The sequence below is a fragment of the Sitodiplosis mosellana genome, unplaced genomic scaffold (assembly GCF_009176505.1).
Source record: "Sitodiplosis mosellana isolate CC-2019 unplaced genomic scaffold, AAFC_SMos_1.0 Smas_scaffold_22, whole genome shotgun sequence".
Taxonomy (NCBI): Eukaryota; Metazoa; Arthropoda; class Insecta; order Diptera; family Cecidomyiidae; genus Sitodiplosis; species Sitodiplosis mosellana.
Window position 1 is genome coordinate 221,877 of NW_022595264.1, and position 23,668 is coordinate 245,544.

The 23,668-nt window shown below is 37.3% G+C and overlaps 9 protein-coding genes across 9 annotated transcripts in view; 4 read left to right on the forward strand and 5 right to left on the reverse strand.

Annotated features, from left to right (window-relative positions):
• The first annotated feature begins 6 nt into the window (after window positions 1-6).
• LOC129568774 (nonsense-mediated mRNA decay factor SMG8) lies at window positions 7-3,996 on the forward strand. Its single transcript, XM_055447045.1, has 10 exons — window positions 7-224; window positions 291-758; window positions 901-1,122; window positions 1,261-1,612; window positions 1,722-1,823; window positions 1,894-1,940; window positions 1,996-2,469; window positions 2,553-3,253; window positions 3,361-3,515; window positions 3,613-3,996. The coding sequence occupies exons 1-10, from the start codon at window positions 175-177 to the stop codon at window positions 3,832-3,834; spliced, it is 2,793 nt and encodes a 930-aa protein (XP_055303020.1). The 5' UTR covers window positions 7-174; the 3' UTR covers window positions 3,835-3,996.
• Window positions 3,884-10,320, reverse strand: LOC129568775 (centrosomal protein of 97 kDa). The gene is made up of 12 exons (XM_055447046.1): window positions 9,560-10,320; window positions 9,212-9,426; window positions 8,881-9,141; window positions 8,378-8,571; window positions 7,797-8,095; window positions 7,605-7,685; window positions 7,274-7,525; window positions 6,976-7,155; window positions 6,560-6,878; window positions 6,240-6,428; window positions 5,932-6,163; window positions 3,884-5,822 (listed from the first exon to the last, which is right to left on the reverse strand). The coding sequence occupies exons 1-12, from the start codon at window positions 9,561-9,563 to the stop codon at window positions 5,415-5,417; spliced, it is 2,634 nt and encodes an 877-aa protein (XP_055303021.1). The 5' UTR covers window positions 9,564-10,320; the 3' UTR covers window positions 3,884-5,414.
• A 113-nt stretch (window positions 10,321-10,433) lies between these two features.
• Window positions 10,434-11,142, forward strand: LOC129568783 (uncharacterized). Its single transcript, XM_055447053.1, has 2 exons — window positions 10,434-10,834; window positions 10,920-11,142. The coding sequence occupies exons 1-2, from the start codon at window positions 10,589-10,591 to the stop codon at window positions 11,025-11,027; spliced, it is 354 nt and encodes a 117-aa protein (XP_055303028.1). The 5' UTR covers window positions 10,434-10,588; the 3' UTR covers window positions 11,028-11,142.
• On the reverse strand, window positions 11,123-14,834 carry LOC129568776 (uncharacterized; the record flags this gene model as incomplete). The annotated part of the gene is given in 7 exon segments (XM_055447047.1): window positions 11,123-11,561; window positions 11,626-12,469; window positions 12,565-13,179; window positions 13,463-13,727; window positions 13,853-14,141; window positions 14,300-14,394; window positions 14,480-14,834. Coding segments are annotated over 7 exon segments (2,253 nt in total). The 3' UTR covers window positions 11,123-11,433.
• Window positions 14,835-15,554: 720 nt separating this feature from the next.
• On the reverse strand, window positions 15,555-16,690 carry LOC129568779 (uncharacterized). The gene has a single exon (XM_055447049.1). The coding sequence runs from the start codon at window positions 16,587-16,589 to the stop codon at window positions 15,675-15,677; it is 915 nt and encodes a 304-aa protein (XP_055303024.1). The 5' UTR covers window positions 16,590-16,690; the 3' UTR covers window positions 15,555-15,674.
• A 248-nt stretch (window positions 16,691-16,938) lies between these two features.
• On the forward strand, window positions 16,939-20,113 carry LOC129568778 (protein ref(2)P-like). Its single transcript, XM_055447048.1, has 4 exons — window positions 16,939-17,688; window positions 17,899-19,047; window positions 19,146-19,445; window positions 19,584-20,113. Exons 1-4 carry the CDS (start codon window positions 17,529-17,531, stop codon window positions 19,718-19,720), a joined length of 1,746 nt encoding a protein of 581 aa, XP_055303023.1. The 5' UTR covers window positions 16,939-17,528; the 3' UTR covers window positions 19,721-20,113.
• A 180-nt stretch (window positions 20,114-20,293) lies between these two features.
• LOC129568784 (dolichyl-diphosphooligosaccharide--protein glycosyltransferase subunit DAD1) lies at window positions 20,294-21,025 on the forward strand. The gene is made up of 2 exons (XM_055447054.1): window positions 20,294-20,615; window positions 20,717-21,025. Exons 1-2 carry the CDS (start codon window positions 20,408-20,410, stop codon window positions 20,845-20,847), a joined length of 339 nt encoding a protein of 112 aa, XP_055303029.1. The 5' UTR covers window positions 20,294-20,407; the 3' UTR covers window positions 20,848-21,025.
• Window positions 21,008-21,685, reverse strand: LOC129568782 (bis(5'-nucleosyl)-tetraphosphatase [asymmetrical]-like). The gene is made up of 2 exons (XM_055447052.1): window positions 21,498-21,685; window positions 21,008-21,408 (listed from the first exon to the last, which is right to left on the reverse strand). Exons 1-2 carry the CDS (start codon window positions 21,661-21,663, stop codon window positions 21,098-21,100), a joined length of 477 nt encoding a protein of 158 aa, XP_055303027.1. The 5' UTR covers window positions 21,664-21,685; the 3' UTR covers window positions 21,008-21,097.
• A 245-nt stretch (window positions 21,686-21,930) lies between these two features.
• LOC129568780 (bis(5'-nucleosyl)-tetraphosphatase [asymmetrical]-like) overlaps window positions 21,931-23,668 on the reverse strand; it is a 4,694-nt gene continuing 2,956 nt past the window's right edge. The window contains exons 2-3 of the mRNA XM_055447050.1: window positions 22,357-22,478; window positions 21,931-22,291 (exon numbers count right to left, since the gene is read on the reverse strand). Of these exons, the coding sequence (XP_055303025.1) occupies window positions 21,981-22,291; window positions 22,357-22,478 (433 nt within the window). The 3' untranslated portion in view covers window positions 21,931-21,980. The remainder of the gene's footprint in view (window positions 22,292-22,356; window positions 22,479-23,668) is intronic.

A 23,668-nucleotide genomic window follows, 5' to 3' on the forward strand; every position in this document is an offset into this window, starting at 1 on the left:
CTCTCTCTCTTTATTTTGACACATGACACATACGTCAAGTCAATTGACAAGTTAGCACAATCCGGTGTCTGTGAATGTTGATCGAATAAAATGTGTTTATTTAGAATGTAAAACGAAGTAAACAATTTTGTTTCATTTTGCGAGGAAAGAATATTTTTCTTCTTTATTAAAACCATGAGTCGAATACTGAGTGGTATTTTTCCGGACATTCCGCCGGAATTAAGGTTAGAAACATTTCTATTTTGATGGGTAAAACCATTACGATGTAATAAGCATTAATTTTCCTCCAGTTCAAGACTGTTTCGCGATGACCACAATTTGGTGGTCATTGGAGTGATTGGCAAGTCAGTCGACCCGGAATGTAACAAAATGGCTGGATTTGATATGGTCAAGCTGACGCCAGAACCAAATGCCATCGTACAAAATGGACAAATTCGTTTTTACTTCAATGAAGCAGAGGGCAAGAGTCTTTTCATCCATTTTCAAACTACGTTCGACGAGATGGTCATGGAACAATTCCTGATAGAACGAATGACAAAAGCAGCAATGGACCAGAAAGAAGAACAACCAACCGAGGAAAAACGAGGAAGCAAACGACGTAGCAGTGCTATTCACTCTTTGCATACTCTTGTTCGAGCCAAATTCTCACAGATGCTCTTGTTTGCCATTCAAATTTGTCATATTATTGTATTGGTGGAGCCGAACAACGTGTTTGACACGTCATATTTAAGCATCTTCAAGGCGCTAAAGGTGATTAGGTAAGGAAAACTATAGGTTGCGCTTTGAAACAATTGATAAAACGGAATTTTGGATATCGAAAAGCGATAAAATCAAATTTGTCATTTTAAACATGTGTTGAACCATTCATTTCACTGGTTTGATTTGATTTGATTGTTACAGGGAGCAACATGTCTTGAAATTTCTTCCGAAATTTCTGAAAAACTCCAGTTCTGGCTCACAAATCGGCAAAGAAGGACGATTATGCTCGCCTCGATTCATCTTCTACTTCGAGAAAACGCTTCATGAATACACCAACGTGGACAATCTTCAGCGATATGAGTTTGAGATTGAAGACTGTATCTATAAAATGCTGAGAAATGAATTTGTGATTACGAATAATAGGTAATTGACAGGCTTGAAGCAATCAATTGAATAGCAAGGTTCAAAATACCCAATTTTAAGAAAAGTAGCAATGAGCCAAAAAACTACTTCTGCTCTTGATCAACTGGAAATAATAAAAAAATACCTCTGCTGTTTCAGTTTGAATTCGTTATTTTCGATTCCACGGAATAAGCGCTTTGTGTGCATGAATACAAATCCGAATTTGCGCACCGATCCAATTACGCAATCTGTCAACGAGTTGGCGACGTGTATAAACAAAGAAAGACACGGTTTGCATAGCGATGGAGAAGACAATGACAGTGACGATGAAATCAGGCCGTTTAAAGGATTTGCAAAGCCGTTGAGCAAGTATAAAACAGTGAACAACACGAATGTTTGGTCCGAAAAGACAAATCGCCTGCTTCAATTAATCAAAGAGCATGTGGATGAGGCATTACAAACTGGATTCGATGATAGCATCGCCAAGTATAAGGGCAAAAGTCATTTTGTGGTAAGAAGAAAATGCTAGGGAAAATGTTCATACTTGACAAAGTGGATCCAATTTGCTTGATAATCATTTTTTGATATTGGATCATTTTCATAATTTCTGGCTGTTTCAGATTCCTTCCGGTAAATCATGGTATGAGATGTTCAAGTTGCTGCATAAAATCTTCGTTGAAAATCCAGACAATCCCAGTTTTGAGCCAAATGACTCGGATTATGTATGTTACAAACACTTACATCATCCATTCACTCGCAAATTTTGACCTTCAATCCATTTTTATTCCACAGAAATCCTATTTGGAGAACTTCCCGCGGATCATCGATATCGATGACAGGTAAAATGATTCTAAACTTGTGCAATTCAGAGCAATAAGCATTTTTCTTCTTCAGATTTTATTCAGAATGCTGTGAATATGGACTTGAACGTGGCAAAGAGCACTACAAAGAGATGCTTCCATCATTTTATAGCAAGAACTATCACGAGCAAAAGATTTTGCAGAGCATTGCTATGCTGAAGAAATACGGAAGAGGGCCACATTTGATTGTATGCGAAAAGAAACTGACTGAAATATGTGATGACGTTTGGTTGAATGGTCGTCAACAGTGCGAGGTGTTGAGTTTACGTGGCAATCCGTGTGCAATGCCAAAGCATGAAATTCTATCAGGCGATGGTGGCCACAATAGTGCCGAAACCATCATATCGACTTGCAATTGTGGGCGAACGCAAGGTAGACGAAATGATCCGTACACGTTGCGCCAGGCTAATTACGAATTTTATCAAATCATGATGGGCAGCTGTACGATGTGTCCGAAATTGGAAAGCATTCCATTTGCCGTTTTTGAACCATCGATCAATGATTATCGGTTGGTGGCAACTCTCAAAAACTCTTTATTTCAATCTTTTCAAATTCTTTTTTAATCTCAACTCTGTTTGTTTCATTTCGTAGTGCTGCCGAACTAGAAAAGACGGTCGTGGACAAAGAGGATATAGCCGAAGAAGACGATGATGATTATCAAGTGCTGAGTATGCCATCTCAACTGGCGAATCCGTTGAGCATTGGTTCGGGATTAACTTTTTCTGATGACGAAAACAATGAATCTAACGATCCAGCTAGTGATGCCAAATCAAATGAGAATAATTCATCGGATCATGAGATCATTGCCGAGGCAAGTGACGAAAACTCAATCAATGAAATCGTCATCAAAGTTGGCGTCGAAGAGAATGAAGAATGCCTGGCAAAAGGAATCTATCGGCAACCATCAACGACTGAATATCTATCGGGCATGGTGCATACACTGAGCCCAGCTGGATTATTGCCACAGTTTTCAAGCTGGTCTCTGGTTTGCGTTGGTCATAGCTCGGTTTACTCGCACAATTCAGGAATTCCCGAGCACGCTCAAAGCGGTTTTTTGTCTGGTGCCAACTTTTTATTACCATGGGACGTTCAAGTTCGTTTGGAAAATGCAGCGTCATGGGCTCGAACGTTGGATAAAGCACGACATCGCCGCAAACCTCAGCCCGTTTCGAAAGATGACTCCGATGGTCAAGTGTTTATGTTGAAAATTTTCGTTGGCTGCGAATATGAATGCCCGCGTGGTCATCGATTTTTCATGAGCAGCCCAAACACTATTCTGAGAGGTGGATCAGGTAACTTACCCTCTGACTCACTACATTTTCATTGAGTCTATTAAATCGCCCTGTCTTCTTGTAATTTATCGAATTTTCCTTCACGTATAAACTTTCATTTTTCGCAGGAATCGTCAAAGACGGAGGCAGTAAAATCGTCTTCAACGACATGCCATTGTATTTCCCATGTCCGTGCCGCAACGCAAAACCAAGTGTAGCTCAATTAATGCGAGTACATATTGTTACACCGAAAGCCCCAGTCAATATCATATTGGAGCCAAAAGTAAGAGTAATTGAAACAAAATTAACTTGACACTTCTTCAACTTATTCCATTCTTGCATTCTTTTTCATTTGTCTTCTTCTTCACTTTGATCCACAGATTCGTACAGGCGACAAGAATTGCTACACATTCACAACTGGACTGGCGGAGCCACCAAAATTAACCCAAAGTGCCTACTGGGTGCTACGCTTACCGTATGTTTATGAAGGCAATGACGAACCGATTATGCCGCCACTCGCAGATATAACACCTTCGAATTGCATGAATTGGGGCTATCTAATGGCCGGAATGTATGGAATTGTTGAAACAAAAACTAAGTAAATGTATTTTTTCTACGGGAAAAGAAGACACAGACAAATAATGAACTAAATTGAGTTTTAAAGTGAATTTATTTCATTAGAACACTAAAATGAATATGTGAAATTGTACGAATTTCTGGGATCAATTAATTAAATAAATAAATAACTTAAAATCAACAACAAATCATTGAGAGTTTTTTTTAAATATGCGATTACATCTACAAAACAGAAGCGTCTATTGATCTTTTCTAAATGAGTGTTAAATTGGAATCAAGTGCCTCTTAAAAATGAACACATAAATAAAATAGGTAAGGTATAAAAAATGTCAACCGAATCATTTTTGTTTCTCGATAAAATCACATCTAAATTCTAAATGAAAAAAATCTACGGGATTGCGTTGTTGAACGGCTAGTGTTTAATACTATGAGATAATTTAAATTCTGAATAAAAGCGCTTTGCATATTAGATTCTATGTTGTTGTTTTTTTTTCAATTTGGTGTTCAATTAGCTGTCTAATTTTAAATCACAATCAATCGATAGATGGGGATTTTTGTGTATGTGTGTGGGAAAATTAAAATGCTATTTTTTTTGTTCAATACTGATCTCGCTAGAAATTAAAATAAAATTAAACCGATTTCTGTTTGAACGTTTCTTCTTTTCCATCTAAATATCTAATTGATTAAATTTTAATCACGAAATTGAATGGGATTTTCTAAAAAAATTAAACAAAATCAATTTGAATTAAACGCGTCTCCTGATTTCGTGTATGAAATTCATTGTATCAATTGTTTGTTGCATTTAGAAAATCATTATAAAATTTGTGTTCTCGCCGAGAGAACTTCTCGGTTTTCTTAGAAATAAAAACGATATTCTGAGAAAGAATAAGCCACGGTTAGCGCGCTATAAAAAATGTTCTTTGTTTGGTTTGTTTTCCCTTATATCTTTTGTCAAGCAAAAGGACTCTTTTTTTGAACATAATTCCAACCATTTAGTTGGTTTAGCTCATATTCCATAAATATCGTGCGAGGCAATAACAGTTAATTTTGTGTTTTTTTTCAATTTTACATATGTTTTGGCTTATTTCACATTTGAAGCTAACACACAAAAGATTTTGACGTTTTTTTTTGTCTCGGATTTTTTTCATTTACTTCGTTTGAATTTTTGTCGAAAGCATTTATCGCTTAAAATGTGTGTGTTGATTTTTTGTTTGTCTCATAAATCAATATGCCTAATTAATTGGTTACCGGAGGGATGTATAAATTCATTTATAGCAATAGTTAATTTCAGATAAAATAATTTTTCGTTCAAAATCAATGTACCACTGGTCAAGTATTAATACGTTCGCGATTTTGAGTTATGGTTACGGATTTGTTGCTTAAATTTGTTTTCCATGCATATTCAATGTTCAATATAATAGTTTTAACAATCATAGTTTTTTTTCCAAACGGCATAGTTCGTTTTCTATTTCTTTGTTTGTACATGAGTAAGTGGTTTTTATGGAGTTAGTGTTTGCTTCTTTTTTTTGTCCAAACAGAAATCACGAAATATTTCCATTGAAGTAGTTCAGTTAAATTCGCTTTACGATTTAAAAATTGAGACGATTTAATTTTTCTTCGATTGATTTCCATCGCCATCACTTTTGGCCGATATTTCGGGCGTTTCATCTTTGTTATCGGTACTCGTTGACTCAGCAGTGTCTAATTTTCTCTCGCTGTCAGTGGTTTCGTCACCTTCGCGTTCAGATATTTTACGAATCGAAGCACTGGACCCATTCGAGTCGGTCAGCGACAATGTGGATGGACGCGGTAATTTACTTGCGAATGGAAACGGCAAGTTTTCTACCTGCGGCGTATGAACAGCTACGATTTCTGTTTGGGTGCTCGAACTGTCTTTTACCTCTGGCTTTTTCTCTTCCAAACTGAGACCAGCAGCTTCGCCTTGATTCGGTAGCTTGTAAAGCACACTCATGCACTGGATTATGTCTCGCATTGATCCTTGCAGTTGTTGAACCTAGGATGATGTGAGAAAGTTGTTTAGTTCTCCAATAGTATCCAAGTGTTTATTGAGAAAAAAAATACGTCTCTCATTGAAATATTTCATCTCTTATTCAATTCTATACCTGGTTTGTTAGAACCGAACATGTTTTAGCTAAATCCTGCACCACAGCTGTTGAATTGGGCTCCAAACTTGCGCTCGAAGCGGCTGTTTCAATTGCACTTGCATTTACAGCTGGTGGCTGCAGCGTTGACACTTTCTTCCACAGAGCGTTTATCGCCTGCATTTGAAGCTGCTGAATTTTTCGTTCATTTTCTAGGGCAACTTTGGTTGTTTCCATGTCATGCGATAGTTTTCTACAAAATTCAGACAAAGTAAATATAAAAAAATGCTTCGAATTTTTCAAGATTTAAAACGAAACCAAAATCTTACTCGATGTGTTGCTGAGTTCGATTCTTCTGCAAATTCTTTGCAATGTGTTTGTTGATTTTGCGTGTATTGTAACCGCGCCATATCTTTTGAATCACAATTGCCGACTCTTCGGTTGAATTTTGATTAATAAGCTTGGGTTTCGATGAACTTGCATCAGTGTTATCTTTTGATTGGCTATGTTCCTGAGATCTGAATGGACAAAATATCGCATTAGAATTACATAGAAACAATGTATCATGTTTAATTTAAAAAAATGTCCCAATCCAACGTAGTTTCCCTTTTTCGTTAATTTTGTTATTAATTAGCCAATTAGTCGTTACCTTTGTGCTGCTTTGTTTCGTATAGTCTTGAGTTTATCGGCGCTAAAGTGGTCGCTATCATCGTCCGAGCTTACGTTACTCATATTGTCAGGAGTATAGCTGACCGATTGTTTGACTGGGGCAAGCAGCGGTGGTGGAGATTGTGTTTTGTGTGCCAATGTTTTCTTCACACTTGGCGAATCACTGTGCGAATGGTTAGTCGTTTGATGTGCCTTTAGTGCCGTATTAATCGAATTATTTTTGCGTACATTCAAAACGGGAGATTTCTCCTGCTTTTTAGTCAATGATGTGCGACTTTTTGGTGACATTAATTTCGATTCTGCATGAATTTGGTTAATGAGGATTTGTTAATAAAATAGTGAGAAAAGAGAGAAAACATCATGAGAAGAAAAATGAGTAATGTGTATGAAACGAACCTTTGGTTGATTTAATCGACGATACTTTTTGGTTTGGCAAGGATGGTTCGGTCTTGGGCGTTGAATGGATCACACTTTGATGTACAACATTTAGTGGCGGGCAATCAGGGCTCATTAATGTTTCCGGCACTGGAACTATTTTCGATGTAGCCACCAATGGGCACTGACGTGTTTGATAGTCTGCAAGGGATGATTGAATTAGATGTGAATTTGAACGACATATTTACATTCATAGGGCATGATGACCATGACAATAATTTGACTTGAATATTAAATACAGATGTAAAACTATACGAACCATTTAGTGGAGGGACTACTGAACGAACGCTAGTCGATTCTGATGTTAGTTTCGATGAGGGTGAACTCAGAATTGTTGGATCTAAACTTTGAACCATTATATTCCCTTTCTCAGCGTTCACATTTTCAATCAACGATGACGACATTTGAATCAGATTATTCGCATCGTTGTTCAACGATGACGACGTATTTCCATGGTAGCTGCTCGACATTGAATCTGGCGAGCCCGAATTGGCTCTTCCCAACCGTGAAACTGAAAGCAAAAACCGTTGAATACATGAAGTAAAAAAGCGATTTGGGTTTCGAATAGATATTTAGATGGTTTGTCTTACCTCTTGGTGATTGTATTCGATTCGATGTTCCACGTCGCCGATTCGTTGATGGTGAATTATTGGCTGATGAATGCGAATTATCTGTTTTAATAGAATTGTAATATTTATTATAAATAAACGTCACATTCCGCAAAACGATTTCTAATGAAAATCAATTTCGTTTTCATAAGAGAGTAAAGAAGTATCACTTACCAGAGATTTCTTCTTTAAGCTGTCGTTGATGTTGTTGTGCTTTGCTTAAAATGAGTCGAAGTTTGCGATCCTCTTCGTTTTCAAGAGCTTCGCCAGTGAGTGGACACACTGAGCTCAAGTATTTGGCTAGCTCAATTTGTTCACCAATACGAAATTGTCGGCCACGACCTTGGCTGTATAGCCATTCGGCTTTTAGGCTTTCGATTGGATTCACTGCAAAACCATCGATTACTTTGACAGTCATGCACCAGTTTAGCACAAATGGTCGATAATCGAATCCGGTACTCTTGTATATGAAACTATGGATGACGAAGCGGAAAAAGATACGAAACCACAAAACAATTCGAATTAGAGTGAGCGCAATCAGAAGAGAAAAATCAAAACTAAAATGGCAAAGTTCGTACGAACAACATGAACACATTATAAATGCGAACAAAACCAATTTATGCTGTGTATGTGGTTTTTTCTTCACATACACACACACACACACACACACACACATCGTCAACTGGATAAATGTGTCAAGTCGGTCAGCAGTTACTGCGATTGTGTGTAATTTCAGTTTGTTCGTGTCTACTTACACTGAATTCGTCATTTGAACACATGGATTCTCTTGAATTGAAATGCTATTGAGTGCCGTTAATCCACTTAGCGTACAAATTTCGTTCAAGTCAGCGATATTATTATGGTCCAATGTAAGTGTTTCTATCGATACGGGTAGATAGCGATCGCATTGGCGCAAATGAGTTAGTCGATTCCCATGCAAGTATAGCTCCTGCGAAATATAGCAAATAGAAAAAAAAAACACAATACAACGATGAACGATTTTTTTTCTTTTCCAATGTGGAAAACATGAATATGTCACGCTCATAAGCTAATGCTTATTTCATGTCCATTGCACTGCAATTATTGGCCTGTGTGTTTGTGATTGCATGAGTGCGTTCAATTTTCTTAAATGATGGGTGTAGCATTCGCCGAAGTTCATAGTCATAGTCACAAGCACTTGAAATATTAATGAATTTTCCATCGTCGAAAAAAGTAGAAATTTTTCTAGTGTTTCGTCATGGCAAAAATGTGTATGTACCTTTAGGTTTTTCAACACCGATATGTCGGATATACTGCCAATGCTATTCTCGGCCAAATTTAGATACTCTAATTGCACATTTGTATTTAAGTGTTCGATGCTTTTGATAGTATTGCCCTGTAAATTCAAATGACGCAAATGCACCAATTCCTTTAATCCTTCGATCGTGACAACGGCATTGTTCGATAAATTAATCTCTTGGAGCATATGCAGTCGACTCAAGCCAAACATTCGCAGTAAATTGTTTTTGCATAATGAAATCTAAATTGAAAATTAGAAAATTGTCATTAATAAAAAGCGTCGAGTATGAATTGAAAATGACCTTGTTCACCTTCTCAATCTTTAAAAAAGTGTCCACATTATCGATTTTCTGCAACAAATTCTCATCCAGAATGAGCTCTTTGACATGCTGTGTATCTTCGGGTTTAGGCACTTTTTTCAAACCCGTTTTCGATAAATCCAATACGGTTGATGTCTTTTGGTCTTCAACCAATTTATCCACCGACGGCTCCGTCGGAGTATTTAATTCCAACATGTAACTGTGTTCTAAACAAAACGTAAACAATTCAGATTGTAACACCAATTCACACTAGCAATGACACAATTTCTCGGTTTATGAAGACCAATTCCCTTTTTTTTGCTCGCATCAAAAAAGATGATATATTTATGTAATATTTACCCATTGTCAAGATGTGCACTCCGCCTTAAATGCTAATGCTACACAATATCGTTAGATTCGTATTCTATGTGCGATTTAATAGAATATGTGATGAAATGTTATATATATCCACCTATCACACTATATTTCTTACACAAACACTGTTCATTAGCTCTATTCTAGTGTTTGCGAACAATTGTAAACACCTTGCTTGTTTGACGTATCTTCCGAACAGGTTGCGACGAAAAATTTTGTTTTTATGTTTATTTCTACTTGTTTTTTTTTCTTATTTAATAAATTTATTTATGAAAACACCACTTTGGTCTAGCTATTGTACTTTAAACGATTCATATTAATGAGAAAATAGTAAAAAAAAACAATTCGTTTTGCACGCACGGTCAAATTTTTGGTTGCTAGTACACACACATTGCATGTTTTGTAGTGAAAAATTGATTTTTTCGGTTTATGAGTGCGATTTTTCCAATTTGCTGTCGTTCGCATAGTGTTCTCTTCTTTTTGACATTTTGCACAAATACGGTGGTCGGGGAAATGCGATGCATATTCAAGCTAGTGGCATCAACATATTGAAAAAAAAAACGTTCATTTCGCCCGTTGTTCGTTTTGAATATACCAAACGTTTTTTTAAACGTCGTTTTATGAACGGTATTGCAATTCGTGCTTGTTTTGGTCAATGGATTTCATAATGAAGATACGAGCTGAAATAAAAACATGAAAATAAAATAAATTGCTTCAATTTTGTCTGTGAACATTTTTGGTTTTTGTGACTATTTTTAAAGCCTAACAACATTGTGAGCCCATGTTTTTAGCTGCTAGTACTTCAAAAGCATAAACGTTCAACTGACAACTTGTTGTTCTATTACAACGTTCATTTGGGTTCGCGCTCTTTTCTTTCGGCTGACAGATCGAATAAACAGACAATAAACAATTGCATGTCCTCAAGCTTGAGCTAAGAGCGTGAATCTGTTAACGTAAAATTCACTAGATTTTAATCACATTCCCAGTGTTTCTTGTTTGAACAAGTAAAAAAAGATGATTTCGTTCACCCCACGTACATTGGTAACCGGTTCGATGCTGCGTAATTTCATCGACAAGCACGTCAGCATTCATGTGAATGTTGAAACGGAGGTCGATCGTGGAGCATCGGTCATCAAAGCCAAGTCGTCCGATGATCAGGATGTCACCATCGAACTTTCGGAGCCATTAAATTCGCCGGTCAAAGGATGGATCGAAGTCATTGGTATTCCAACCAGCGCAAACACCATTCGCAACAAAGAGGTAACTGCCAGACTCGATAGCACATCATTGCGAAATTATCTGCAAACAACCAATGTTTTTTTTTTTCTCGTTCTTTTTTTTGCAGATCATCATTTTCCCCGACGAACCAACCAATGAGCCATACAACAAAAGTGCACACGTTCAAGTGGTCACCTTCTTCAACAACTGCAAAGATATCTACAAAATCGAATAAGATCATGGAAAATCAACAACAACAACAAAAACAACAACAAAAATCCAGTTCCCATAATATGGTTGTCATTCAATTGTATCAATAAAGTTACACAGTTTGTTATAGGATTTACAAATCACGACTTTGTTTTATTGGTCAAACACAACAAATAAAGCTTAATTGGCATGGTTCGAACGCTGAGCGGTAGCATTCAACTTGAATGTTTGCTAAAAAGAATGTATTTATATTCAGATGCTCTGAATTTCTATTAAATTCAGCCACTTGAACACTGTTGCTTAACAGTTAGTTTTTTTTTAGTTTTTTTCTTGGTTATATTTCCAATCAACATTCGACCGTAGTACCGTAGTACCATATTTTTTCATATACAAAATTAACAATTGAAAAACAGAGAATATTTATCATTAGCCTAGAGAAGTTTTTCCAATTTTTTTGTCCATCCTTCGGATAGTTTCATATGCAACGGATGAATTTGTGCATCGGATATGACACCCAGTTGAATATGTTCGCCGAATTGTTGGATAGAAAGTGAGATACCTTGAATAGGGAAAACACATGATTTATTTTCAGCCAGTAATAAAATTTTAGTGAAATCTCTTACTTCCATTGCTTTGTAATGGGCTGAAGAACAGCACATCTAGCATATTGTGACCCCAGCATGTGATTTTTGCTTTTTGTTGCAGAAAATTCCGGTTCATCACAATTTCGGTGACGGTAATTGAAAATCGTCTCGACAAATAATTGAATATGATGACCGTCCACACAGCGGGCAAAATTTTCGTCAAAACATTGAATCGCTTGTGCAATTGGAACAAAAAGTAGATACCCACTTGATTTTCTCGCGCTATTTTAAAGTTTTGACGGATTTGTTTGAGCTGTTTACGTGAAACCTTTTCCATCGGCAAAATCAAACTCAAATGCCCGGATTCATAGTCGTCGTTATTCAAGTGACCATGCAAATAGTCGTGATTGTGTAGTGTTGCAAAGACTCGAATTTGCTTTGGCACCGGCACCGTTTCGAATTCATGCAGCAATTCCATTAGTATCGAACTATTGGCCGACATGTAGAGCTCAGTTGGGCTGACGCCATGCTTAGCGCACGCACGTCGTACATCATTTACACTGATTTTCTTTGACCAAGACAAAACTTTTCTGCCACACAGGGAGATGTTTTGCAAAACATGTTCATCACTGCGATGGATCTGAATTAGCTCTTCGTATATGAATCGTGGCGCTTCCACGAAAATGCCCACCAATCGAAGCCACTCTTTGAACGCATTGTAGCATAAGGGGATGTAGGCGAACATGAATCCAATCAGTGTGTCTGGATAGCCAGCATGACCTCTGAAGAAGCAGTATCGAAACGCTTGCAACTCTCGGTAGATCAGGTGAGGTGAAAGTATGCTGATCGTCACTCCAGCCCAGCAAATCCATTCGAAGCATGTCTGTTTGAGTGAATTTCATGTGAAAAATTTGCATAAACAATCTGTTCCCTTTTCAACAAATAACAAGTTTACTTGAGTATACTCCATATCCATACCTTTGTTATCCTAATCGGATTCAACGTCGTCCACATCGCATGCCAAATGACTTCCCATGAAATATTCCGCTTTTTCACTTCACGATTGATCAAACTGTTCAAGAATTTCATTTTGATCATCGGATGATGTCTCGTTGCATAGAATCCCTTGTAAAAGTCACTGGCAATGGTCACATACGAAATAAACAGCGATGCATACAATTGTGGCAATGTTTCGATTGGCAACGTTTCAACATGCCCCAATTTTGGATCGTTAAGTTCTGGAAACTCAGCAGATGTAGTTGGTGGTGTTGATGTCGCAACGCCTCTTGGATTCGATGATTTTCCAACATAAGGATCATATTTGCTCTTGAATTCATTATAAGCATTCGTTAGCCCAATTTGTAGACGCATATACAGTTGTGGAATGTAAACGGGATACTGAATAATGTCCAACAGTGGTGATTTTGGTATCTGTTGATCGGTTTCAAGGTCACCACGTCCATTGAAAACGGAAGCACTTGCTGTTGTTGCATCAATCGCAATGAGGTCACATAAGCGTAAATTTGGCTCCTCTGATATCAATAAATGATGCATTCGCACCACAACGTAGTAATGCTCAATATGAGTTAAACGCTTATAACGAATCGAATTGAATATCACACGATGCGAGGTAGAACAAAAGGAGAAAAAACAAGAGAGAAAACAGAATGAATTACGTTATTAATTCGGTCTATTTACTGAAGGAGTCGAGTTCAGTGAAAAGAAACAAAACGTATATGTCTGATTAGTAATAATCAATCGGCAATTGAATGCATGCGACGTGTGTGATAGTTAGCAGTGCACACGGTGTGGTGTGAATGTGTCAAAAGAGCATTTTAACCTGATAAAAAGTGTCGCCGTGATAAAGATATCTTACCGTTGCCGAATCACTTGGTGACTGTTGCTCTTCCTCCGTATCATTGCCGCTGGCCGATGTACTCGGAACAGATGCTATATCTTCGTTGCGCGTTATAGATGTCGGTCCAAGGACTGGAATCACACAGATTTGCCATGGTGGCAGGCCGACAGGCAAATATTTCGATACAATGCTACTTATGTAGTCCTGAACATTTGTACTGGTTACGGGACGTCCGCGATAATTCGACTTACAAACATTGATATGATTATTAACCACAAATGCCCTGGAAATGATGAATAAATCATGAGAAGTGTGAATCTCGAGACTAATTTTAATGACAGTTGTCAATTTTAAAATGGAATTGACCGTATTTAGTTAGAAAAATTGGAATCGGAAGAAATCAATTACTCTGGACACATTTTCCACGCGTAAAATCCCCAGCACGTCACCAGTTTGGCCGATAATTTTGGAAAGATGAACTCTCCCGATTTCATATTTTTTTGAAACACCGCCCGATAAATGCCATCACGAATTGCTTCGACATTTGGTTCGCCTTGCAAGTGTAAAATGATATTTACAATGCCCGGATTACGAGCCGTATAGCTGAACGTACGTAGATTATCCTTCTTGACAAAGGTCAAATGCTGTTTTTTTATTATGAGAAAATTTCGCCATAACAATCGCGATACAGACACAACTGAAAGACAGAAAATAAAAGATTTGCCGCAATTAATTAAAGAATATTTTTCTCCACCCCGCCTGTGATTCGTAATCTAGTGACTAATGATCTAAAGTTCAAGTGAACACACACGAAACAAAAATAAAATCGAAACAGTTATCAATCGAAACACTTACCAAAATAGCACAAAAGTAAAGGTTGAATGCAGATTAGAAAGACAACAAAGCATAGGAAAGTTTTGCCAGCCGAATAAATACGCCGTTCCACCGAACTGAAATGAAATATTTGTATGTGAATCGTAGTTATTCAAGCGAAAATCCTTATTGAAATTATACACAGGAAATTTCAACACTCACTCTTCCATTTTTTTCATCCTACAATTCTCTTTCTTTCTAGCTATCTCGTCAGGACAATTGTAACAACAATGAAATGTATTTAGTCAGCATTTGCGTGTTCAATTCACGCATTTATGATGTGGAAAACAAAAAACCCGATTGTTTTGTCGCAGAGCGGCTGTTTCGATTCGATGCTGAAATGATGTTATTGTGGACGCGAGCTACGGACAACTGATCTGAACGCTTTGTTGTCGATACTTGATAAGGTCGATCGAAACCGAATTGCACCACGCTTACATGTATCTCTACGGCTCGTTCGCACAATAACACACAACAATTCCGTTTTTAGAATACGTTTTTTCTACTTCGATTTGTATTTCTTTTTGCTCAATTTCATAAATTAAAATTGTTTTTGGTGTCTTCCTCCCTGATATTCGTATCACTCTGATAACAAGACGCGCTTGCATGCATTCAACGCTCTTTTTTTTTGTTATTACGAGAAAATTGAATTGTATTCGACGTTATCACAACCAATTCTTTTTTTTTGTTCTTTCTTTGAATTTACGACCGCACAATATTTAGATGATTACTATAAATCGTGTTATACCTTCAAATTGTGATTGATTTTCGACTGTACGGTGAACTTTGTTTCGCACACCAAATGCGATTTCGTATCAATTGAGATTGTAGACCACGTGAATTTCGGCTTCGATGAAACACTGACAATTGTGCGGCATTTGAAAAAGCGTTTGTTTGTGTGCGATTGTGCCGTTATTTCAAGAAACACACTCAGAGTCAGTGTGAGTGTGTGTGCAACACTGTTCGAGTGAAATTGCGATGATGATTTGAACTGTAGAGATGATGTTTATTTTCAACATGCACTAATGAATCACAGCGTTAGATTGCAAAAACAAACCACTGTTTTTGCTGTGTCACAATACGTGTCACATAGGCCACTCTCTTTGTTCAGTGATAGTAGGAATAGGATGCAGACCAACGGCTCTTATTTACTAAATACCAACCGTTTTTTTTTCTCTCACGCTTTCCGCTGTCTCAATATGTACCCAACCAATGAATGCAAATAAAACTCCTTTGATTCCCATTATCTTCAATACAGATTAGTATTTTTTTAAATTTATTTTAATGAATTTCTTAGGAATCTCACATTTTTTAGCTTATCAAAAATAAGTAAATTTCAAAACAACACGTAATTGTGTCACCAATTGAACTCTCGTTTAAGGCGTTTTTTCGGAATTGGAATCGGCATCGTTGGCCTTGGAGCCGTTTCAACTGGTTCAATTTTGGCTTCGTCATCGATTTTGATTTGATCTTCGGGCTTGACTTCCACTTCAGTTCTGGCTGAAGCTGGTTCATCCTCGTCACCATCTGATTCGTCGTACTGCACATTTCCAGGCTTGATGAATGGCTGATTTCTGAACAGCATTCGATTTCGACCACCTCTGTTTGGTGCGTTTGTTGGCTTCTTCGGTGAGATTACCACTTCGTTTGCTTCGTTTTTGGCGAGATTCTTCGCTGATGGGCCGATAATGCTTCGGAAATCATCGACTGAACAGTCAAACGTTTGAGATTGCGATTTGAATTCATCAGCGTTGAACACCTTGGTAATGAATCTTCTACGCTCCAACGACCGTGCACCCTCCAACTTGTGTTGTCTGATTTCATCATCTTTACTTTTAACGATGTCGATCAGTTGGCTCAAATCGCAAATCTGATGCAGCAGTGACTTGGTGATTTGATCAAAGAACACTTGTGGCTCGCATTTTGTCAACAACCAATGGAATTTTCGTGCAGTTCCTTCGCCAAGTAAGAGTTTGAATTGAAGCTTGAATTCTTCATCGCCTGGCTTGATGTCTGTGTTCACTTGGGTCGCAGACCCAACAGTGTTCAATGCACCGAGCAATTGATCAGACATTTCATCACTGATGGTCAATGTGGGATTATCATCAGCCAATCGTTGCAACAGGTTTTCTTTACTGCTTACACACTCGCTCCACAATGTTTTGAAGTCACTTAGCCAAAATGTGAACGATTCTCCGGCTTCCGAACTGTTTCGATCGAATTTACCAACAAATAGGTCAGCGCCTATCTTCAACTTCGACCACCGATCCATTTTACTTTCCGCTATGCACTTAGTGACTATGAACACAGAATATTTTGCTGTGATGAAATTCCACTGTTTGCTGAATGTTTTGCGGTTATGTGAATATAAACATATCTACAGAAATGTCAAATGGAATGATGTCATGACACGGCGCGAATTTGAATTCAAATTGAATTGAAATAAAATGATTGGAAAATGTTATCTGTGTGGCTTTTTGAATTTTGAGCTACTTTAAAGATTAGGAATAGCCTTTTTATGAAGTCTCTTGATCCTTTTTTCTTCGATCACAATAGATTAAGTGCAGCATTGAGTACGAAAAGCTATATTCCAGTATTGGTAATTTTGTCCCAATTATAACAAGAGACACTCGCATAAACAAAGAGCATCATACTACACAGCTCATTACTTGAGGCTCGTAATTTTGTTCACACAATTCATGTTTATCAATTGAGTTCGGAAAAATTTCCCTTTGTGATTATTTCATGAGTAATATCGAACTTTTTTTTCCAAGTTAGCGCTAGCAACTTACAAGTCATTGTTCTCCGACACAAAACCAAGTGTGACCCGATGTCGAACAGTATATTTTGCGTCGTATTCCACTGCATATCCATCTACTACTGCACTCAAATCATATGTTTGGTTGTAAATAAAAAACTATTGCTCAAAAACAACACATCATTGTGTGTCAGTCTGAATTTCATCACACAGTGCAGGAGAGTTTCAAATACATCGCACATTCTAGAATACAGCGTCGATTGCACTGTAGATGTGCATATAAGCAAAAGAGAATCGAAGAGTAGGTTCATTTGTTGTTGAATCGTTCACGAAGAAACATCGTAGTTCGCCAAGCTCAAAGATTTTTATCAGACAAAAACATAGCAAGTGTTAAACGATAACGAAAAATAAAAACAAAAATTTTAGACCGAAAAAAGTGAAACAATTTTCAAGATGCGTATTTACAAGATTTGTGTCGTGAATAATTTGGCGGAGACAGCAGGTGAAATGTTTGCAGTTAAACCGTATTTGGAAACTTTCGATAGTTTCAAGGATGAGATTTTCATTCGAATGCCGGAGCTGAAGAGTCAAGCACTGAAAATTTACTACCAAGGTAAGTGTGCGGCCATATTGAATGTGCTTTTTGCGTCGTTTAAAAACGTTCCATAGACAATGAACTTTTTTGTGTCTGAGTCATTCATGTTTTAATTTCGTAATATGGTTGTAATATTGTGAAATAACCAGTTTTTTCGAGTTTTTCTATTTTTAGCCAATGAATTTATACTGAATTTTTATTGTTTTCTTTTATTCATTGATTTCACAGATGCTGATGGTGACCATGTTACCATCTTTAACGCATTGGACTTTGATATCTTCAAAGAGCAAGGGATCAACAAAGTGTTTGTTGTGAAGAGTGGTCCGGTAAAGACGGTTCAATTCCAAGAAAAACCGACTGTCGCATCGACTGCATCGACCTCTGCACCGAATCGTGCACATCATGCTAATGTCATTTGCGATAGTTGCGACAAGGAGATTTATGGCTATCGTTACAAGTGCTTGGAATGTCATGATTTTGATTTGTGCATGGAATGCGAGCCAAAATCGCATAATCATCATTTGATGATTCGCATCGCCGATCCACAAGATGCGGAAATTTGCTACAAATCCAAGTTGGGAAAACGGTTCTTGCGTCATCGCCGCAGCGAAAGCCTCTGCTCCAAACCGGAGGAAAAAATCGGAAAACATCATCACCACCATAAGCGACATGCATCAAGTGTATCTGTACGCCCACCGCATCCATTCGGTGACATTGTTTATGGCGTTTTACAATCACTTGCTGGCACCAATAATGCCAATCAGAATACGAAGGCAGCTACAAATACCGCAGCACCGAGCCAAGGTAGTAGCGATGAAAATCAATCGAAAAATGGCGCAGCACCACCAAAAGCAGCCCAGCCAATTATAACTCCAACAAGCGCTCCATCTTATGGTTTCACGATTGAAAATCCAAATTCCAACCCAAAACCACCTTGCGTACCATTGAAACAAAGCATTGACATGTTGTCTCATATGGCACACAATTTTGCAGCAATGATGGATCCATTTGCCGCTTATATGGATCAAAGCGCCAGCGCAAGTGCATCATCAGCTGCAACCGCAGCAGCCACTGCAGCAACAGCTGCTGCTGCTACCACCGCTTCAGCAGCCAGTGCTACTAATTCGACTAATACAGCCGCTTCTTCGGCCAACACTGAAAACGAATCGATGACCACTGATCAAGAAGCATCCACCGCTGATAAGGCGCCAAACAAAGTGATTGTTGATGCTATGGTCATCGATTGCAGCGATGATGAGGATGAAGATCTTCGCAATCTGGTTACATCACTTCACGTTGCTCCAAATCCAACGAAAGACAACGCACCAGAGGCTAACAAGAAGGATGAAAGCGTCACTTCGATTGATAACGACAAAGGTATGTGCTTGAACACTATAGCAATTGAAATTGTACACATTTTCTGTTAAATTAATGCAAAATAGAAGAAAGCTAATCATTTTATTGCTCTGAATTAGGTTCACCAACTCGTGAATGGACTTTCATCGAACGCAACGAAATTGCCGATTCGGCCGGTACATCGGTTTCCAGCACTGGAGCAATTCCAAAAAAATCAACTCCACCACAACAGACCGAAATTGCTGACAGTGGCAAGGTCGACTATGCTGAATTGTCACGTTTGTTGAACACTCACATCAATGCCCAGAAAGAAGAGGCACCGATCGTTCCACCACAAACTGAGGAAAAGGCAAAGGCCGACAGCATTGACAATGGCGCTAAATCGACCAAAACTCCACCACCAACTCCAATGCATCCAGGTTTGTTTTTCATTAGAAAAGTATTTTTTGTTCTATTTATTGTTTCATTGAAGAAAAAAATGACTTTGTATGGTTGGTTCTCGAAAAATTGCTCTTCTCAACTTAAATTTTGATGAAATTTTTCATTCTTTTCTCCAGACGCTCGTGTAAATGAAGCATTGACCGCCATGATGGCCATGGGCTTCAGCAACGAAGGTGGATGGTTGTCTCAACTTTTGGAAACGGTTGACGGAAGCATTTCCAATGCTCTAGACCTTTTGCAACCCCAGAAATAAAATGCATACCCATTGCATTGATCGAATGGACTTGTCGGAATATGGACGAATTTATGCTGACTAAATATTTCATATTTTTTTCGACTTCTTTTTCGTATTTTATCACACGTATTATATGCAAAGCTTTGCAATTATCAACATTTTTTCCTATATAAACCAATATTTGTGGATTTTTAAATTTATTCAAAAGGTGTTGGGTCCTGTGGATAGTTTAGAGTTCACAAAATAGAATTTTAATCCTTCAATATTCATATTGACGAAGCATTAGAAAAATAATGATGAAATACAAACAAAAAAATCAACAAAATGTTAAAATTACAAAAAAAAATCCTAATGTTTATGCAAGATTATATACTATGCAAATGAATAAAACAAAATATCTGCAGACAAAAAGTCCACTTGTTTTTGTTTACATACATTCATTATTGTGAAATAGCATTCTTAGGGAAATGCACGGCAATAAATTGTGTTTTGTTTTTTGAACGTTTATCATGAGTCATTGTAGCCGCCTGGTGGTGAAAAGTGGCAACTAATTGACAGGCTCTGAGGAGAGAATATGTTTTGACGTGTCCATTTGTGATTTATTTGTCACTTTAGCCGTATTCATTCGAGTCGCACCAAGCATTTTTTTTCTCTCCCTTCATTTGATTTTTTTTATAAGAATAAAACAAAATTCAATCCACAAACATGACGAACCTGACTACAGTTCTTCAAAAATTCTACGATGAATACGTGAATAACACACCGAAGAAGCTGAAATTGGTTGACGCCTACTTGTTCTACATTGTGCTTACCGGTGTCATTCAATTCGTGTATTGCTGCTTGGTCGGAACATTCCCGTTCAATTCGTTCTTGTCTGGATTCATTTCGACGGTCAGCTGCTTTGTTCTTGGTGGTAAGATCAAACGTTTCTAATCGATTAAAGTGTGAATTAGAATGGAATTCATATCAATAAAATTCATACAAATAAAATCGTTTTCCCTCTATTCCATACAGTTTGTCTTCGTTTGCAAGTGAACCCAGAAAATAAACTACAGTTCGTTGGCATTTCACCGGAACGCGGTTTTGCCGATTTTATTCTGGCCCATGTCATCCTACATCTTGTTGTAGTCAACTTCATCGGTTAGATATAATGTATTCCATCAGATTCTAAGCACAACGTGATCACTGTTTGGTGTTTCAAAGCACTAGCTTCACATTTCCTACACAAATTATCGTATATTGTACTGAGTAAAAATCAATTTGTATGCAATAGATTCAACGTAAATTGAGAATAAAAGAAAAGTGTCTATCAGAAAAGATCGATATTCTTTGGAGTTTTATTGGAAAAATAATTGAATTTAGCATTAATTTTTTGAGACTCTATCGACTACATTGCTACAGGTTTGCAATTCTGTCATGGAAATAGGCGACCATTTCAGTGAAATCTGGATAACCGGACAATGATGTGGCTTCATCTTTGGGTAACCATCTAAATTCAGTGTGTTCTTCAGAAAGCTTTGGATCTTTTTGGGCATCTTTGAGCTCGGCAAGCCAATAGATAACTGTCTTGTCTTTCCCTTTGACCTTATAGTTGAGCACCTTTTGTTCGTCTTTGTGAATGTTCAAGTCATCAGCGGTGTAACCGGCCTCTTCTCTGGTTTCTCGCAACGCCGTGGTGAAATCATCTTCGCCTGGATCAACGTGACCTATTGAATTTAATGCAAAGTATTTTACACCAATTACATTATTCAACAAACATTGGTATGGTGGCAAATTGCCACTAAAAATGATTTACCTTTCGGTGGCGTCCAGTGCTTTGCGCCGTACGATGCTCGCATCAATAAATATTCGATTTGCGAATTAAATCGACGAAAAATTAAAAATCCAGCTGCTCTTTTTGCCATTGTGCCGCTTGAACAAGATAACAACGATAGCAGAAAAAAGGTTATTTTCAGATGCATTCAACACACACTGTCAATGCAATCGTCAAGAAATTATTTTATCCGTTCAACAACCAGGTGGCGCTTCAATTTAATCAGATGATGATGATTTTTTTTTCATTTAAAAATTCAACCGAACATTATCAGATTATATGGCAGTTTTGGTCTATAAAAAGGAGAAGATAACAATGTTTATGTATGTTTTGCATCATAAAGAAGATGAAGACATATTAATTTAAATAAAACAAAATTCTTAGTCAATACAAATTATAGACTTAGTGATTGGGAATTGCTTCTTAAAGCTTCTTATCATATCTTTTAAAATTCTTTGAGCTAGGCTACAGCTTTTCAATTTTATCATGGAAATATGTAACAATATCAGTAAAATTTGAATTGCCAACCAATGATGTCGCATCATCTTTGGGCAACCACTTAAATTCTGTGTGTTCTTTAGAGAGTGTTGGAACTTTTTTGGGATCTTCAAGTTCGGCAAGCCAGAAGGTAACTATCTTATGTTTCCCATTGCCGTTATAGTTGATGGTTTTTTGTTCGTTTTTGTAAATGTTCAGATCATCGGCCGTGTAACCGGCCTCTTCTCTTGTTTCTCGCAATGCAGCGGTGAAATCATCTTCACCTGGATCCATATGACCTATTGAATTCAATGCAAAGTATTTTACGCCACATTATTCACACAATAAAAAATGATGGATTTACCTTTTGGTGGCGACCAGTGTTTTGGTGGTGAACCTTTTGAAGCTTTCAACAGTAGATATTCGATTTGCGAATCAAATCGACGAAAAACTAGTAATCCAGCTCCCCGTTTTGTCACTATGCCACTTCAAATAGATAACAGCAGAAGTGGATAAAAGTGTACATAATTAGCTAAATGAAAACGCATACAATTTTTCATATTGTCTATTTTATCCAAATCAAACGGCTATCTCAACCTATAACTTTAACCGTTATCTGATGCTTCGATTGGTCTATACTCACAAATAGTTTTGTATAAGAAACATATTTTTTGGATATATCAACATTTTTATTTAACCCTCTAATGCATACAACCGCCTCTAAATGGGCAACATTTGAATGCCTGTAGAACGTAAACCGTACATCGGATCACATTGCTTCAAAGAGAATTTTTATTTGTCAATGTTATTTCTTTATTTTTGTCTTTGGCAAGATTTGTCTATGTAGCGTGATTGTAAAGTTATAAACAAAAATGTGTGCGAAAATAAAAATTTGACAAAATAAATTATTCGAACTTCAAATTAGACACATTTTTGACACTTTTAAACAATGGATTTGATTGTTCTCTGATTTATGTCAATCGCATTTCCTGACTAAACCATTAGGAATCCGGGATTATGAATATTTTTTTAAATATCTATGATCAAAAATCAACCAAGTACCAATACTCCTAGCCCTGGGAATAATTAATGCATTAGAGGGTTAATTTATTTGGAAACTGAGAGAGTAGCTATTTTAAAACTTGTGATAAAAATATTAAAAAATGGCACAAAATGTTGTTCCTACAGAATTTGAATGAGTAGAAATCTACTGCAGTAGCGGATGGGTAGTACAAATTCACTGGTATGCACGTCAATCTATGTACATTCAGTAATATTGATTTGTCGTTCACCATGAATATTGTTGAGTATACACACAGTGAAAAATAAAAGTCCACACTTAGGCGGATTTTCGACTGGTAGAGGCGCCCAGTCTTATATTTTGCCTAGTAAATTGAGTTTCAGACGAAAAACCGACTAGATTATAAGCAGAATTTCGCCTGCAGCTCAAATTACTAGCAGCAATATCGGCTGAATGCGTTTTTAGCTGAAACAACGGCTAGATGTGGACTTTTATTTTTTACTGTGCATGTGTCGCTGAGCATAAAAATGGGAATACAGATCTGTTATACTCGAAATCTTGAAAAGTACACTTTTTTGAAATGCGGTACGTTTTAGTACACATTAAGTACAATCGATTTAGTTTGGTTTACCCCATGGCATAATTTAAGGAATTT

Bases quoted from the DNA above. Each gene is read 5' to 3' on its own strand.
- LOC129568774 (XM_055447045.1), top strand. From the start codon at position 175: ATGAGTCGAATACTGAGTGGTATTTTTCCGGACATTCCGCCGGAATTA. The intron at 2,470-2,552 runs GTTGGTGGCAAC...TTCATTTCGTAG, and splicing joins CCATCGATCAATGATTATCG to TGCTGCCGAACTAGAAAAGA. The intron at 3,516-3,612 runs GTAAGAGTAATT...TTTGATCCACAG, and splicing joins ATATCATATTGGAGCCAAAA to ATTCGTACAGGCGACAAGAA.
- LOC129568778 (XM_055447048.1), top strand. From the start codon at position 17,529: ATGCGTATTTACAAGATTTGTGTCGTGAATAATTTGGCGGAGACAGCA. The intron at 17,689-17,898 runs GTAAGTGTGCGG...TTGATTTCACAG, and splicing joins ACTGAAAATTTACTACCAAG to ATGCTGATGGTGACCATGTT. The intron at 19,048-19,145 runs GTATGTGCTTGA...GCTCTGAATTAG, and splicing joins TTCGATTGATAACGACAAAG to GTTCACCAACTCGTGAATGG.
- LOC129568775 (XM_055447046.1), bottom strand. The intron at 9,142-9,211 runs GTGAACAAGGTC...TTTTCAATTTAG, and splicing joins CTTTTTTAAAGATTGAGAAG to ATTTCATTATGCAAAAACAA. The intron at 7,686-7,796 runs GTAAGTGATACT...CTATTAAAACAG, and splicing joins GCTTAAAGAAGAAATCTCTG to ATAATTCGCATTCATCAGCC.
- LOC129568784 (XM_055447054.1), top strand. From the start codon at position 20,408: ATGACGAACCTGACTACAGTTCTTCAAAAATTCTACGATGAATACGTG. The intron at 20,616-20,716 runs GTAAGATCAAAC...TATTCCATACAG, and splicing joins CAGCTGCTTTGTTCTTGGTG to TTTGTCTTCGTTTGCAAGTG.
- LOC129568782 (XM_055447052.1), bottom strand. From the start codon at position 21,663: ATGCATCTGAAAATAACCTTTTTTCTGCTATCGTTGTTATCTTGTTCA. The intron at 21,409-21,497 runs GTAAATCATTTT...TAAATTCAATAG, and splicing joins GCACTGGACGCCACCGAAAG to GTCACGTTGATCCAGGCGAA.
- LOC129568779 (XM_055447049.1), bottom strand. From the start codon at position 16,589: ATGGATCGGTGGTCGAAGTTGAAGATAGGCGCTGACCTATTTGTTGGT.
- LOC129568783 (XM_055447053.1), top strand. From the start codon at position 10,589: ATGATTTCGTTCACCCCACGTACATTGGTAACCGGTTCGATGCTGCGT. The intron at 10,835-10,919 runs GTAACTGCCAGA...TTTTTTTTGCAG, and splicing joins ACACCATTCGCAACAAAGAG to ATCATCATTTTCCCCGACGA.